The sequence below is a fragment of the Brachypodium distachyon genome, chromosome 2, assembly GCF_000005505.3.
Source record: "Brachypodium distachyon strain Bd21 chromosome 2, Brachypodium_distachyon_v3.0, whole genome shotgun sequence".
Taxonomy (NCBI): domain Eukaryota; kingdom Viridiplantae; phylum Streptophyta; class Magnoliopsida; order Poales; family Poaceae; genus Brachypodium; species Brachypodium distachyon.
Window position 1 is genome coordinate 1,062,752 of NC_016132.3, and position 16,062 is coordinate 1,078,813.

The 16,062-nt window shown below is 44.0% G+C and overlaps 3 protein-coding genes across 3 annotated transcripts; 2 read left to right on the top strand and 1 right to left on the bottom strand.

The window, feature by feature from the left end:
- Positions 1–287: 287 nt before the first annotated feature.
- LOC100837986 (eukaryotic translation initiation factor 3 subunit A) lies at positions 288–6,885 on the bottom strand. Its single transcript, XM_003567645.4, has 14 exons — positions 6,726–6,885; positions 6,403–6,484; positions 5,309–5,790; positions 4,901–5,116; positions 4,457–4,825; positions 4,344–4,373; positions 4,035–4,262; positions 3,770–3,931; positions 2,897–3,118; positions 2,619–2,819; positions 2,246–2,449; positions 2,077–2,157; positions 1,605–1,806; positions 288–1,090 (listed from the first exon to the last, which is right to left on the bottom strand). The coding sequence occupies exons 2-14, from the start codon at positions 6,446–6,448 to the stop codon at positions 582–584; spliced, it is 2,952 nt and encodes a 983-aa protein (XP_003567693.1). The 5' UTR covers positions 6,449–6,484; positions 6,726–6,885; the 3' UTR covers positions 288–581.
- A 1,777-nt stretch (positions 6,886–8,662) lies between these two features.
- Positions 8,663–9,988, top strand: LOC100846693. Its single transcript, XM_014898694.2, has one exon. The coding sequence runs from the start codon at positions 9,028–9,030 to the stop codon at positions 9,613–9,615; it is 588 nt and encodes a 195-aa protein (XP_014754180.1). The 5' UTR covers positions 8,663–9,027; the 3' UTR covers positions 9,616–9,988.
- Positions 9,989–12,954: 2,966 nt separating this feature from the next.
- Positions 12,955–15,903, top strand: LOC100825409 (EEF1A lysine methyltransferase 2). The gene is made up of 7 exons (XM_003567689.4): positions 12,955–13,412; positions 13,601–13,717; positions 13,943–14,077; positions 14,700–14,796; positions 14,960–15,063; positions 15,239–15,290; positions 15,562–15,903. The coding sequence occupies exons 1-7, from the start codon at positions 13,105–13,107 to the stop codon at positions 15,757–15,759; spliced, it is 1,011 nt and encodes a 336-aa protein (XP_003567737.1). The 5' UTR covers positions 12,955–13,104; the 3' UTR covers positions 15,760–15,903.
- Positions 15,904–16,062: the final 159 nt, after the last annotated feature.

Genomic DNA, 16,062 nt, shown 5'->3' on the forward strand with positions numbered 1-16,062 from the left:
TTTGCTCTGCGATTTTACAAATATTTTGTTTTGAACTAGCTGGCTGGCGACTGCCACGGCGTACACCAGTGTGAGAGGCTCAGTGATACATACATGCTGAATACAAGAATTGAGGCAACTGGTGTACAGGGCTTGTTGGAAACTTGGAATCATGGTTGGAAACCTTAAATACTTTCCAGTACGTATTTCCAAAACAGATATCTTAGGAACTCTCTGCGTGACAACAGCTTCTTCTGAATGGCGTTCGAAATAATCAAAAACAACAGGCACATGAGACAAAACCAAAATGCATGCAAGATACGTCAGGTAATACTAGCAGTAGCATAGTTTTAAGTAACATAACAAATAGCAACATGACAAGTATGGAGCAGTGCCTCGAAATATCAAACATAACTTCAAAAAGGTACCACTGGACCTAGAAGTCATTGCTTCAAAATTTTAGGAACATGTGCGCAACAGACAAATTCAAGCAACCATACTAAACATTATCACAGGCAGACATTGTGTACGGCCTCAAAGGATGGCAAAAATCTCAACAACCTGGCAGGGCACATCTCAGGACAGGCAGCTCAAAGTTCCCCTCAAGAGCGCCTCCCCCAGGTGGATGAAGAGGATGAAGAATTTGTCGAGGTCCTAGATCCAGGACGCCAGCGGTCAGTAGTAGCTGGAGCACCATCCTGCTGACGGGCAGAGGGTGCTTCTTGGCGTGCAGGAGGAGCATCTTGGCGGAGTGGACGCACATCCGGACGGGGACGGTCATCACGAGAACCCCACCTGTCTTGTTCAGGTGCAACTGCTGGCCTCTGGCTGCTGCTGTCACCACGTTTGAACTTGGGGACATACTTACTAGGAGCAGGAGCAGCAGCTGCTGCTGCAGCGGCTGGAGCTGCAGCTGGTGGTTCACGAGCTGGCGGTGCAACAGCTGCAGGTGCAGCATCAGGACTGCGCGGGGTCTCTGCCCCTCTTAAGAGAGCCTCCTTTCTCTGTCTTTCCTTCTCTTCCAACTCCCTCTCCCTCTCCCTCTGCTTAGCTGCAATAGCATCGAGCTTGGCTTTCCTCTCGACTTCCTCCCTCTTCCTCTTCTCTTCCTCTGCAAATGAAAGAGGCGACATCATTGGCAACAGCAATCACCTAGAATTGATTTTCCTAGCTTCTAAAGGGCAACAAATAGAACAGAATAGCAAGAAAGCAAAAGAGAATCACAATTACATATGACTACTAATATATATTTTTCAGCGATCCATTACCCAAACATGAGAATAAAATAAACCCTCCTAAATTCTTGTTTGAACTAAAACCACGACAAGAATTTAGGATCGGAGGTAGTAGTACAATGCTGCAGTCGCTCATCTAAGGTTGTAATAATAACACAAAGTAGCATGATCAATTTTGATTTGGAGCAATTAATCTTAGCGCAGTCAAATAAGAACTGTCTTGTCGCCTTAGTCTTGCGTAATATAAGTAGGAGCAATCTATATTGTGACAACAGAAAACTGAGCCAATTTTCCAGTTCAAAAGCAAGAACAAGAATAACAATAATAAAGCTCTAATATTGTGCCCAGCAAGTAGAAGCAATAATAAAGCTAGTCCAAGAATCCACTTGCCTTCACGTCTTCTAGCCTCCTCTTCCTCACGCAGCCTCTGGATCCGCTGTTCCTCCAGGTTCAGATAATACATCAATTTCCGCACAGTTTCCCTTTCACGCTTCCTTGATGATATCAACTGATTAATCCTTTCATCCCTCTCTTTCCTTAGGCTACTAAACTCAGCTTCACGGTGCTGGACAATTTTTTCCTGGAAAGCATTCTGAAATAGCAAAAACAGGTTTGATAAAACAAATGAGCAAATATAAGTCAATCTTCTGACAAGTTTAACAAGGTGAAGATAGTCTGAACAAGTAAACATTACATGATGAAAAAATCTCACAGGTTGACGATACCCATGAAACTAAAAAAAGGAAAAATTACAAGCTAAAATACATGCCAAAATTTAAACCTAAGCCCTTTTAACCTCATCAGCAAGTAGACCAACAACACATTAACAATCCAAACAAAACACACTTTTACGGTGACATACCTTATGCTCCAACAACCGAGAAAGTCTATTTTTCTCCTGTAGATCACCCGCATGGTGTTGCTTGCTGAGCTCAATTTCTCTCTACGAAAAAAATTATAATGTACATGTGACTATGCAAAAAAAACATCAGCATCTGCATCTTGTAAACAACATAACAATAAAGACAAACCAGTTGTTCTTGCTCATGAAGAATCTTCTCTTCCTCGAGGCGCTTTTGGAAAGCTTCCTCAATCAGTGGTGCTTCCTCCTGCCGTTTTGCCCGCTCCAAGTAATCCATTGTTTTTGCAAGCTTCTGCAGCTTTTTTTCCATCTCCTGGCGCACCTTCAACTGCTCAGTCAATGCCATTTCCATGATGCTTTGTTTTGTAAGCTCCTGTCATGTATTGGAATAGAGTTTTACAGGCTTTAAGCATCATTACAAAGATCAGACTACCTAGCACAGGCATGTCCCTACTCAGCAGTGATTACACACAAAAATATTAAGTGCGTATATATAGTTAGCATGGACCACTAATTATTGGAAATCCTAAGTTGTTCCTTACCCCCTCAATGACAGGTTTCTTTCCTTTCTTCCTTGGCTTAACTTCATCTAGCATTGACTGTGCTTCCCTCATCTCTTTTTCCTCTATTTCTTTACGGATCCTAGTCTGCTCCCTAAGTCTTTGTTCCTTCAAGAGCCTGTCCCTTTCTTCGTCTGCAGATTTCTTCTGAATACTCAGCCTCTTTGTCTCCTCCTCCTTTTCCTGGAAATAAGAATTATAAACCATAAATAAAGAATTCAAAAAACAGTTAAGCGCGTGGAGCTATGCAAATAGGAAACCTTTTCCAGTATTTGGCGCTCATGGTCTTCTTTGCGTTTTTCAATAATTGATTTCCTCGCAAGAAGCCTTTTATGCTCTTTCTCCACCACTCCAGCGAGACTAATCAAACTTTCACCAAGTTTGGATGGCTTATGCCTAGGTGGATGGATGAGACTCCTTGCTTTGCTTAAAGAATCAGCCAGGACACTAAGGTGAGTATTAAGCCCATCAGATTCTATGTCCTGCAAAGAAAATTCAGTCAGAATAACACCAAATAGATGAGAAGATGAAAAATCGGGCACAGGTGAATTTTCATGTATTTGTAATAAGATGAAATAGCACATCAAAATCAGCTCAATATATAGAACTAGAGTTCAACAAATGTTTGGATGTCAAATTAAGTGAAAGAAACAACGCAGACATTTATTCCATCCATTTGTAGATAGATGCCGTTTTAGACACCTCCAATATGTATCATTCACCGTTACATTTTTCCGCATATTGTAGAAAATTATAAAATGTTATAATATGAAAATATTTTTCATGAGTAAGTCTACTGATACTATTTTACCTTACCAATCAAACTATTCTTTTGCATGTTAGTAGTCAAACTTTCAATGCATGCTTGGACGGCGTTGCTTCGTAGATGACTAATTTATTTGATAAGATCAATAAAATTAAAACCACTCACTACAATCCATGCGGTTCTGGAATAAAACGTACAAAGCCCAGAGCTACATTAGAAACATGAGGAGATAGGAAAGACAAATGATAAAAGCAGAGCAGCCAATGCATTTTGACCATATATAGATAATAAAGCAAGAACACTCCTCTTCAATGATGACACTGAGAAGCACAGAGAAGACGTCAGAGTGCACAGAAGAGCCACATACCATGTTGCCAAAATGAACAGCTCCAGACAAATGATTCACTTTCATGGCAACGAAATTGTGTTTAACAGCATCAACAGAGATCTTCTCCACAACATCAAATTTAAAGAATGGGATCATACTTGCGAGCATATCAATTTTCATGGACTGGAAAATCCGAGAGGCCTGAAAATGATTAAAAGAAGAGCTGACCCGCTTGTTTTAAAGATAATGTAGAGTATGATAAAGTGACAAATACATATATTTTCTTTAGTGGATAGAATAGGACCTGCTGCAGCACCCTCAACGTCGTAAGCTTCTCCAATGCAGATTTGTACTGCAATAACTTAATCTCCGGAACTGTAGAGGCAGCTGAAAGCTTTCCTGTAACCGTATATATCTTCTCAAGCAGTGGCTCTACTTTCGATGCTAGATCCAGAGGAAGGAACTCATGCTCCAGAATGTTGTATAAATCTTTCACTTCTTGGGAAGCACAAGCTATCACCCCCTTGGCAGCCTAAATTCATGTTACAGTCAAAATACGAGCAAGCGAGCTATAAAAAAAGTAACTGACACCAAAACTGGATTCAACACATACCAACTCAGAAAGAAGAGATGCCCTTGAAGCCTGAAAAAGTGAGGACATTATCAGAAAACAAATATTATGTCATGGAAAATAATCTTCACTCAGGAAACAGTTGGAAGGCTGACCGTTTCTCTATTCTCACGCTTGGAGTCCAGTGAGAAATTGACAAGGTTAGCCATGCGCGAACTACGCTCTTTTTCATTTTCAAGCTCAAGATGAGATGCACCATATTTATGGTCATATGGTGTCACAGAAAGTGCAGCAAGCAAAACTGTAGATGCTATTAACTGTAAATCCTTCTGAGTTATGTTCTTATTGTAGCTCTTCTGCAAATTGAAAAGCTTAAGCCACGCATATGCATGATACAAGTGACTTTCAGATATCCAGAATATTTCAGTTAGTTTGGCATAATATACAACCAGAACAGATGGTTTTGGCGTCCTCTTGACCATGCTCATCAAGCCATGGATATCCTCTACAGATCGAAAGGCTTCCTGCACGAAGAAGAGTTTGGTGGGTGAAATTCATTTCCTTGGAGCAAAGAAGATTGGTTAAGTTATGTTACAGACCTGCCATAGGGAAAGTTCTGTCGCAATTTTCAGTTGTTCAACCCTAGTATCAAGGTACAGCTGACAGCTTTCAGGGGCAGTCAGATCAGGACGATCTCGCTGGTCACGGTACTTGTTCAAATTTGCAAGATGGTTTCTGATAATCTCACACAACCTACGGAATTCTGTGGATCTTTTATACTGCTTACAGAATTGAAAAGCCTTGTGCGCAGTCATCTGCATATCGAAAGGTTTAAAAAGAGAAACGTTAGCTAGTGAAAAGCATTTAGTAGAATATAAAGCTGTAAAAGCCAGCTGCATATCGAAAGGTTTAAAAAGAAGACACACATTAGCTAGGGAAAAGCATTTAGTTGAAGATAAATTAGTAAAATAGACACATTGAAAGGGCAAGGCAGGAAAAGAGCTTACAGCATATAGAGCTTCAAGCTTTGAGTTATTTCTCAGTATCTCAAGCACTGTCCTGTAAGTTTCCCACAGGAACTTGAACCATGGAGTGACAAATTCTCTGTCTGATCGGTCCTTCCCTTTCTCCCCGCTAACATAGCTGAGCATCAAGTCCTCAGGACGCTTGTCCGCTTCCAGATCTTCGACATCCAGGGCCTCTTCTAATGCTTTTGACTGACTCTTAGCTTCCTCAGCTTTCTCATTGGACAGCTGCATAAAATGTTTTATGACCTCCTCCAAAGAGGACACGTTGACTTGCTGGCAGACAATTCTGTACTGAATAAGGCCATCTTTGGCAAATCTGCCTTTCCTTAGATCTACGCACAGTTCTACATACTTCATCATGATCTTTTCGAGAGGCTTTTGCCATGACCTGTATCTTTTTGATGTAATGAGATCATGCAGCGCTTGCAACGCCGCCTGCTTTTGCCCAACATGTATCAGCTCTGGAATAAATCAAAGGCGTTAAACATTGTGAACACGGTTTGCTGAAATGTGATATCAGGATATATCCAAGATTTTGCATATGCAGAGAAATACTGAGGACTATTTTAGCGTGAGAAGTTAAAAACAGTATTCTGACTCCCCTGAAACATCCTAAGACGTTTATACAAAATGAAACTGAAGTCAACAGATGGTTCGCCTTTGCTCAGTTATGTGGTCCAATAGGAGGCAATAACTAGTGCGACTAAAATTTTGCCTAGGTAATAAGGTACGACATTCAAATGGCAAATATTTGTTCAGAAGTTGCAACTGGTTCTACTCTCCCCTATGTGAAATGAACTGAATGGTTCCAAACTACTGAACGTTTTGAACGCACTGCTCACAAGTACACGGCGAATTCAGTCACGTGGCGACATTGAGCTACCGATTAGCTCACATAACAAGGTATCAAATATAGACCCTACAGCAAAACATATCGCTGTCCTAAGTTCATAACAAACCCTACTCGCGGAAGGCGGTAGGCAACACGGCGACGCCACCGTGAAAACAATCAGAAATCACGCCTAGATAGATGTAATTGAGTGGCCAAATTAAAACGGATCCCGGTGACCCACCCTCGGCTCTCTTGAGGGCGTTCTCAGGCTTCGCAAATGTCGACATGGTTGAATCGGGGAGGCCTCCGGGGGCGATCTACTCCTGCATCCCAGCCAAAACCAACGTCAGCAGCTGCATTAACTCACATATCCACGGCACATCAACCGAAAAACACGAATAGAACACCATCACTCGACGAACAGCCCGGTTCGATCGGAAAATCCCCGGAAAAAATAAAATCACCGAGGACGCCACGGCGCGGGGGGGGGGGGGGGGGGGGTGGCACGACCGCCGACCGAGGTAAGGAGCTAGGAACCGACGGGGGACTGGGAGGCTACGGTACCTGTAGATCGCCGGAGACGGGCGGCGGGGAGCGCTGGCGGGGGCGAGGATCTGGAGGGCTCGGGGGTGGAGTGGCGGCGGCGGTCGAGGAGAGGTAGGGTTTATTAGGGTTGCGTGCGTGGCTGCGAACGAAGTCGCCAAGGGATTGCGAGAGAGAAATAAGATGCGGGGGTATTTGAGGAATTTTGCTTCCCGCAGGTCTCCACGTGAGCCGATCTCCGCGGGCGTCCGTTTTCGCGGGCCGTGGACCTTTTCAGGCCGTCTGATCTTCAGGCGAGCGGTTGCGATCTCTCCTGGGTGTGTTCCAGAAAACCGGATTTCATAGGAATCCACACGAAGTAAGGGGGGGTTGAGCAAAATGTATGGCCCATTGGCATGCTTACTTGGGCCTTTGCTTAAACGGATCTAAAGGCCCATCCTAATCCAGTTTGGCGCACTAGCACGTTGTCCGTTTTAATCCCAGCGAAAACTTTGGGGGAGATTTGAGGTAGATTTGAGCCCAGAGTTTGACGCTTTAAGTTTTATTTTTAAAGCATTGGAAATTGCGTTTTCTAGGGCACAAAAGATTTATGAAAAAAGTATGATTGTGCGAATCCGAGGATGTAGGATCCCGGGAGGTTTTGCATTCATTTCCAAAAGGAACAAATGGACATGCGAAACTTTTGAAATTATTCATTATTATTATTTTCAAGCTTACCTGAGGAGATATTTCCTCCTTGTCTCGTCCATATGAAAATTCTATTCTTTCATTAGCGAATTATGAAAATTTTGGTACTTCCTTTTATCCCAATTAATTTGGTCAGATTTGGTGTAGATACGCATGTATCCATACGCGTTTCAGTGTGAAGGTTCGCTCATTAAAAAATTGTGACAATTAATTTGGATCAGATGAAAAAAAACTTTTCCCAGGTTGAAAAAAAAGGTGGCTACGGGAAAATAATATTGTTACAGCTCAATGATCACATGTAGCACTTGTTAAGAAAAAAATGATCACATGACGGAAAAGTATATGCAAATGTAGCACTTGTTAAGAAGAAAATGGATTTTGGAAGGACTGTAGGCCTTCAAATTTAAAGGGCACTATTTGAGATACACATGCGGCAGATGCTAGATGATACTAACACGTCGCATTGCTGAATACTCCTTGATACGAGTAATAATAATAAACAAGAAAGGAAAGGCATGTTCCCTTGATTGCCGTCTAAAACACAAAGGTAGGCAGGCAGAGATTGTGGGAATATATGGTGCCAGGTCCTCAGATTTTCAGTAGGTTGGATGGACGCCAAGCTGGATCCGTCGCATTCGCCACCCCTGCAACGCCTGCCAGGCCAAGTCTCCACAGCATCAAATCCTGCATATATTGTATTCGTCCATATATTATACCCCATATATTAAACATAATGTGCTGAAGCTAATGCATATATTGTACTCCTTGTAAACCTCTGGGGTTTCAGTTAGCCTTTGAACTCGAACAACCGGCGTCTTGGGTAGATCGTAGTATAGTACATTTGCTCCACTGCAAAATGTCAAACATTAATCAGAGGAAAGAGCATATACACAAAACCCTCAGATTAACAGTCTTTGCTTTCTGAGCTACTAGCTCTCTTCTTAACCTGACTCCATCAGCCGACCCCCTTTTGCTTGTTTCCATTTCAGAATTCAGACAGCTTAATTGGCCCAATCTTTCTGATGATGTGTTTGTGGTTTCCAACTAAGCACTGGCTAGCTAGCAAGTAAAGCGGCCGTTGGTGCCGGACCGAACCCTGTTAATTTAAGCTTTTGCCGTCGTCGTCCGGCCATCCATCCATCCATGTATTAAAATTAACAATCTCGGCACCCTGCGGATACAGTGACGTCTTACCAAGCCCATCGTCTCTGTCACATATACTAAGATCCAAATCGCCTTTGCTCTGTTCTTTGTTATTGCTAATTAAGCCGTCTTAACGCCCTCTCGCTCGCCACGTCGCAGTTCTTCCGCCCGTGATTTGCTACTATCAGCTGCTAGCTGGGGAAAAACCATACTTATCAATTAAGCTCGTTTCCTAATTGAATTGAATTGAGTTGAAGTAGCTGTGACTTGGCTAGCTGCTCCCCTGCAACGCACTAATCATTTGCTTGCCTGCTTGCTTGTCCTTTTCCATGCACCACCAACCTTCAACCAGCTAGCTCCTTCTTCTTCTTCATCTTCTCCAGCCTCATATACTCTGGAGTACTTCTCCTCTCAGGCTCTCCCCAACACCTGATACGCAAAAGTCTCAACTTTGAGTTTCTCTTTCTCTCTCTCGCTCGCTCTTGCGGCGCCCATGGGGAACAGGAATTCTTACATACAGCTGCCGCGCATGGCGGGCGGCGGCGGCGGGAGCGTGAAGGTGGTGCACGCGGACGGGAGGTTGACGCGAGTGGCGGCGGCGAGGGCGGCGGAGGTGATGGCGGAGCACCCGGGGCAGTTCCTCTGCGAGGCGGCGCGGCTCGCCGTGGGGTGCCGCGTGCCGGGCGTGGGGGCCGACGAGGTGCTCTCCCCGCGCGCGGACTACTTCCTCCTCCCCCTCGACATGCTCTACTCCGTGCTCACGGACGACGAGATGGCCGCGCTCTCCGCCGCCTCCCATGGCGCCGCCGCGCCGTCGCCGTGGAAGAGGATCGTCATCACCCGCGGCCGCCGCCACGGGCGGAGGAGGAGGATCGGGCAGCAGAGGATCGGCAGCAACAATGGCGACGCCGATGGCAGGGTGTTCCCGGTGGTCGGGCTGATGGAGCAGATTCAGGCGGATAACGGCGGCGATGCGGCGGCTCGAGTCGTCGTCAAGCCGGGCGGCGGCGGCGGAGGGTTGATGAGGCGGCAGCACCGGGCGTGGCGGCCGGCGCTGGATACGATCGACGAGGCGCCGTGAGGACGACGGCTGGTTGGTGATATGCTTTGCTATAGTGCTAGGCAGCTAGTTTGAGCTGGCTCTTCCATGAGTGTACATCAGTTGACTAGCTTCTTCTTTTTTGGCCTTTATTATATTTTTCTCTTTCTGTAAAGCCCAATATTCTTTTGGCCTATGTCAAATTGACAAACTGGTTCTCAAATTTATTCCAAAACCCCAAAAATATACAATAGAAAAGGTCCTGGACACAAAACTTTGATCCTGTTCTTGGCCAGCAGAAAAAATTGACAGTACTGCATTTTTCCAAGTAGATTTGATAGTGTTACCGTTTTTGTGCAACGTGGTCCAAAAGGATTTGTGAAAATGATCTCATATTTGTGAACTGGTTTCATATCTGTCCCTATTATTTTCTGGTGTGCCATGATTGATTGGTAGCCAGGCGGCACACAGGTTGTAGTGAGGGGAGTTGGAGCAGCAGCTGTGTGCTGCTGAGCAGGATATCTTTTGTGCACTGGACCTCGGCTGTACATATGCCACTTGACAGGAAAAGAACAACTGAGGCAAGCCACAAATGGGCCTTATTTTAATCAATGTTGCCTGTAAGGCTAACAATGAGATATCCAAAAAGATAATATGCCAATGCACCCTGCCTCCTTTATCAAGTTCCACATTTGATTAATCAGGAAGTTTTGACTTGGTTGTGAGTTCACTTGATCCGTTCTATCTGCGGCGGAGGACGAACTAAAATTTTGGTGTGGCGAAACCGGTAGCACGAGAAGTGACAATGCGCAAAGTAACGGTCTAACGGATACACTAAACTATACGACACGACATTTAATTGACATTGCAAGAAATATAATATGTGCGCGAACGTATCTAGATAGAAAAATACCTGGCTAATCTTCTTCATAGGCGTCATCTAAAATTCTGAGTTCTGAGATCGTCGGTTCGTCCAATTTGGGTAGCTTCCCCGGCTGCGTATGGCCTGCAGACTGACCGCCCGTGGGAAGTATGGCCAATGGAGTAGGGGACAGACCGGACGGAAGCCAATGGAAATTCAGAGGGACATACGGTTAGACCTCGAGGCATCGAGGAAGACGAGCTAGCGACTATATACGAAATAGATATTTTTAGAGGAGCTAGCGACGTCGAAATAGATCGATCTATTTTGTATTACCACTCATCGGGCAGAACTGAAAAAGGCCCAATGTTGCACGGCCCACCCAAGACTCAGCCCCAAAGAGACAACTTATACCAGGCAATGTCTTGTAGCTCTTCTATCGATTCCATGTTTCTATGGGTGTGTTTGGATTGAGTCTATATTTCCCCTACCAAAATTTGGCTGGCCAAATAATTGTTCATGCTTTTGCTCGTCAACAAGTTGATCAACTTTGGCTCATAAAATGAACCAGGACAGGGCAGAGCAAGGGGCAGAGGCCATACCTCGTCACCCGGGCGCTTCGCCTCTACGCTTTATGAAGACCCAAATATTCGGGAAAGTGAAGAGAGCAAAAACATTCAGAGCTACATCTAGGCCGGTTTAGCAAATTTATCTAAAATCTTACCTTTAAATTAAAATAGGGGATGCTACCGGAATAATGAGTTGCTAGCCAACTATTAATGTAGTCCGAGAGAAGTTCAAGGATATGCATCACCAACCTAAATTGATATACAATTAATGATAATATATCAAGGTATGGTTAATTAATTTTGGGGAATTAATGGGAATTGTACCACTGGATTTTTCCTCTATCTTGTTTTTTGTATGTATATGGACACTCATGGATGGGCATGCATATACCCAAAAAGGGCACAAGTGTTGTGTTGTACTGTCTGCATCCATGGATCACAAGTGCGTGAATCATTTCCATTCACCAGCTCTACTCTCGGTGTTTCTTATTCTCATGCGCTTCAGTACCCATGCACAATGCAAGCTGCAAAAAGATCGCTACTCATACTGCCACTAATTGCAACGTGTTTAAACAACGATAGTTATTTGATCTGTATCATTGTATAGGCAAAAGCATGGAAAACATGAATGACGAGAAGATCAATATACCCCATGGACTTTGTGTTTTTCAGGGAGACATTCCCGATTGTATAGCAAAGTCGTTTTGCTATTGTTGTTTGGTGGAAAAGTACATATGCTATGATACAATGGACGCATGCATGAGACAATGTGTAGCATACTCTTCCTCCTCGTCCCCGATCCGTTCCCCTTTGCGCTCCCGTCAAGTCTGATCATATGGGTTTTCGAACCATGCGTTGCGATAACATGTGATGTATCGATGAAAGATTTGAAATAAAGGAACAATACCAATGTCATTGTCATGTCCAATAACATTCCGATATGCATACAAGTTTAGCAAATATAGCTACAATCTTACCTTTAAATTAAAACATGGAGTAATCTACCAGAATAATGACTTGCTAGTTGCTAGCACTATTAATGTAGTCCGAGATGGCGAAGGATATGCCAACATGCATTGATGTATTCCAATTGATGATAATAATATGTCAAGATCACGATAATTAATTTCGGGGATTTAATGGTAATCATAGCACTAGATTTCCTTCTTTTTTTTGGTATATATATGGACACTCGTGGATGGGGCATGAATATAGCCAAAACAACACACGAGAACACCAAGTGTTGTGTTGTGTCATCCGCATCCCATGGAGCACAAGTACATGAATCCTCTCCATTCACCAGCTCTGCTCTCGGTGCTTCTTATTCTCACCTGCTTCAGTATCCATGCACAATGTAAGCCGTGGAAGATTGTTATTCATACTTTGGATTATGCTAAAGTGTTTAAACAATAGTAGCTTATGTCATTGTACAGGCAAAACCATGGAAGAGATGGACGAGAAGATTAAATTTCCACATGGACTCTGTGCTTATGAGGGAAACGTTCCGGCTTGCACATCAAAGTCGTTTTGCTATTGCTGTCTGACGGGAAAAAACTTCTGCTATCATACGATGGACGACTGCATGAGGCACTGTGTCCATCAAGTCTGATCCTGTGGTTTTTCTAACCGTACGATGACATGTGATGTATCAATGAACCATTTGAAATAAAGAAATAATGACATAAAGATAACTGAATTTGTGTTTAGACTGAGAGATTACTGGATCGAATTTTGCTTTTGGACTTTTTCTTCTTCTAAATTTCCGTCAGGGTATAACACGCCTAGCAGAAATGCCTACACGAGGGTCTTCTCGCAAAATCCCACATGCCACTTCTAATAGCGTCACTGCCACGCGGGTCCCACAATACCGGTGCTTGGCCGAGATTATCCGTGGACCATTCTCAGTTTCTCACCCAGCATTGACCATTTACCCCCACCGACAAGCGGGCCAGGCCCAGCCGCCCACACGCGCACGGATCTTCCCAAGTCACATCCCCTCTCCCTTCTCGTCCCCGAGTCCCGACCGCACCGGCGAGCGCGAGCTAGGGTTCGTCGATCGGCCGCGGCGCATCCCATCTCCGGCGAGCCTAGCCTAGCGGCATGGCGGGGATACGGTGGCCGCCGGAGGACCCGGAGATGTTCCCGACGCGGATGCTCGGCAGCGGCGTCTGGGCAGGAGCAGGAGCCGGGGCCCCCGGCGAGATGGCGTCGGACGACGACCGGTCCGTGGCGGCGGACTCGTGGTCGATCAAGAGCGACTACGGGAGCACCCTCGACGACGAGCAGCGGTACGCCGACACGGCCGAGGTCCTCCTCGCCTCCTCCTGCTCCGCATCCTCCGCCTCCTCCTCCGTCGTCGCGCCCTCCTCCGCCTCCTCGCTCAGCGCCCACCACTCCTCCGACTTCAGGTCAGCCCGCCCGATCCGCGCCGTGCCACCCTGATCTGGTTCCTTCAGTTTGGGGGAACGAAGGGGACGATTGTTTTTGCTCGCGCCCCGAAGCGTGTGATTTGGTCCACTTGTCTCCCGATAGTATATTATTTCGTCTGGTCTTGCTGAGTGGATCGAAAATTGTTGGTTTTGTTCGTGCTGAACAGCTTTGACAAGGATGTGCCCGATGTCGTGCCGCCCATGCTAGGCTTGCATAATTATCATGACGGTGCGTACGCGGAAGACCTTGCCCATTACCACGAACGCAGCCACGCAGATGACTGGTAAGATTATATTTCTATGTCTGCAGCACAGCACTAGCTAAAATGTAGAGTAACAATTATTTCAAAGGTGGATCTTACTTAACGGAACCACAAAAGTTTGGTTCTAGCTTTGTTAGTATCAAAGTAAGAGCTATAAGGAGCACACTTAAGCTACTCTCCTGCCTCTGAACAAATGTGTAGCATAATATCAATTCGAAATCATGGTTTGGGTGGCATCTCTTGCAGGTTTGGCACCGAGGTCATGGATGTCCTTGTAGGCTGGACCACAAACTTGTGTTCCAGCAAAAATTTGCCCGGCTGCAGCGTACTTGACATCGGAACTGGGAGCGGACGACTCTTGCAGCAGCTTGCAAAGCAAGGGTACGTTGAGGAAACAGAAAACTCTGACCCTGCAACTTGTTACTTTCCATTTCCCATGCCTGCTCTTAGCATTAATGTTGCTTTTGCTGTAAACATCTATAAATTTAGCAAAGTTCCTTTGTATATTGTTTGCTAATGGACATGAGATAAACTGGTAGGCTATCTTTTTTATCCTAGATTTTTATGCCTTGCAATAGTTGAGCATATGGTTTGAGTTGAAATTTTGTTTCCTCCTGTGATTTTAGTAGGAGACACTACAATTTGGATGCTTATGTAATCATCACAGATAGAGGCAAAGCGAGGATAGTCGGTCCGTATTGATTTATCCTGTTTATGTATGACATGTTACAAGTTCTGAAGGATCATATGATTTTTAATTCTCGCAATGGATTAGCTATTGGAAACTGATAATACTTCTATGCTTTGAGGAAGATCGTGCTGGCAATCTCATGTCCCTTTTGAAACGCACCTGCATCTCTATGACGTTAGAAGGTTTTTGCATATAAGAGAAATTCATTCATATATTTTTTGTGTGGGTAAAATTCATTCACATGTACTCTATCCCACATTATTATTTATTAATACCTCTTTGGCAGTACTGATGTGTCAAGTCAATATGCAGGTTTTCTGATCTAACAGGCATCGACTATAGTGAAGCTGCAATTGAACATGCTCGAAATCTTTCAATCCGTGATGGGTTTGAGCACATTAATTTTTTGGTGGGTTGAACAGTGTAGCATTAGACGTTCACATTGCATGATCATATTTCATTTCCATATTTACATGCCTGCTTGTGCTTTTTTATTTAATGTTAAATCTGGTCCCTCAAAATTGAAGGTTGAAGAAAAAACCTTTCAGTTTTTATTAATGCTGCTATTACAGGTTGATGATGTCTTGGAGTCAAAATTGGAGAGAAGATTTGAACTTGTGATGGATGAAGGAACTCTGGATGCAATTGGGCTCCATCCTGATGGACCTGTAAAGAGGTAAATTCGTGTGTAGGTCTTGATGTGTACCTTAGTCTTAAGTAATGTCTGACATTATCATAAATATTTGTAGCACAAAATTTAACACATTAAATTGCTTTGATTTATTTTGAATAAAGGATGGGATTACTTGTTTGCTTCCATGTGCTAATTTGTTTCATTTGCTGTATTTCAGAATGATGTATTGGCAGTCAGTGGCTAGCTTGGTTTCTCCTGGCGGCGTACTGGTCAGTGCTTCCATCTAAATTCAACTAAAAATATTGCATTGGTTGGCAGTACATTTACATCAGAATTACAGCCCCTCTATTTCATACTGATGATGAAATCATAACTCACTGAAATTGCTGTCTACGTTTCTATTTGATGTCTTCTTTAACTGTAATAACCTACTTTGTTACAGCAAATATTTCTTGTTTATTTGGTGATTAAGATATCCCTGTAAGCGAATTGAGAAAGATGACTACCCTCTGATATCACCTGCATTGCACGTATGTTTAGGTTATCACATCATGCAGCAGAACTAAGGATGAGTTGGTGCAAGAGGTGGAGAACTTCAACCAAAGGAAGTTAGGTGCTACGGTCTCTGAAGGAGCGTTGGGCAGTGATGCTGTGGTGTTCAAGTACCTTGACCATGTCCAAGCTTACCCGAACGTGGATAGTCCCTGCATTGCCACCGTTGCTTTCCTTCATATGTGAAATATATATGTATCTATCCTTTCCCCACTTTCTATCCCTAACTTATCAAACTTGTGAGTAACAATGTACCCCCATGACAGCTGTTCTTCTATGGATCAATTTACATTGTCAGATTGGTTCATCCATTGTTATGTTGCTTTGTTATGTCCGGATATTTCATACCTCCACTCTTTGAAAGCATAAGATGCACTTAAATGTGTATGATTGGAGACTTGAATCAACAGTCAACAGTCCACACACATATCAATGAGGTGATGAAATGCCTGTAGCCTGATACATTATTACATGGCCAGGCGTGAGGCA

Coding starts and splice junctions, on each gene's coding strand:
- LOC100837986 (XM_003567645.4), bottom strand. CDS start 6,448: ATGTCGACATTTGCGAAGCCTGAGAACGCCCTCAAGAGAGCCGAGG. Junction 2,820..2,896: donor AGCGCCAAATACTGGAAAAG/GTTTCCTATTTG, acceptor TCTTATTTCCAG/GAAAAGGAGGAGGAGACAAA. Junction 1,807..2,076: donor CTCGGTTGTTGGAGCATAAG/GTATGTCACCGT, acceptor TTGCTATTTCAG/AATGCTTTCCAGGAAAAAAT.
- LOC100846693 (XM_014898694.2), top strand. CDS start 9,028: ATGGGGAACAGGAATTCTTACATACAGCTGCCGCGCATGGCGGGCGGC.
- LOC100825409 (XM_003567689.4), top strand. CDS start 13,105: ATGGCGGGGATACGGTGGCCGCCGGAGGACCCGGAGATGTTCCCGACG. Junction 14,078..14,699: donor CAGCAGCTTGCAAAGCAAGG/GTACGTTGAGGA, acceptor GTCAATATGCAG/GTTTTCTGATCTAACAGGCA. Junction 15,064..15,238: donor CCTGATGGACCTGTAAAGAG/GTAAATTCGTGT, acceptor GCTGTATTTCAG/AATGATGTATTGGCAGTCAG.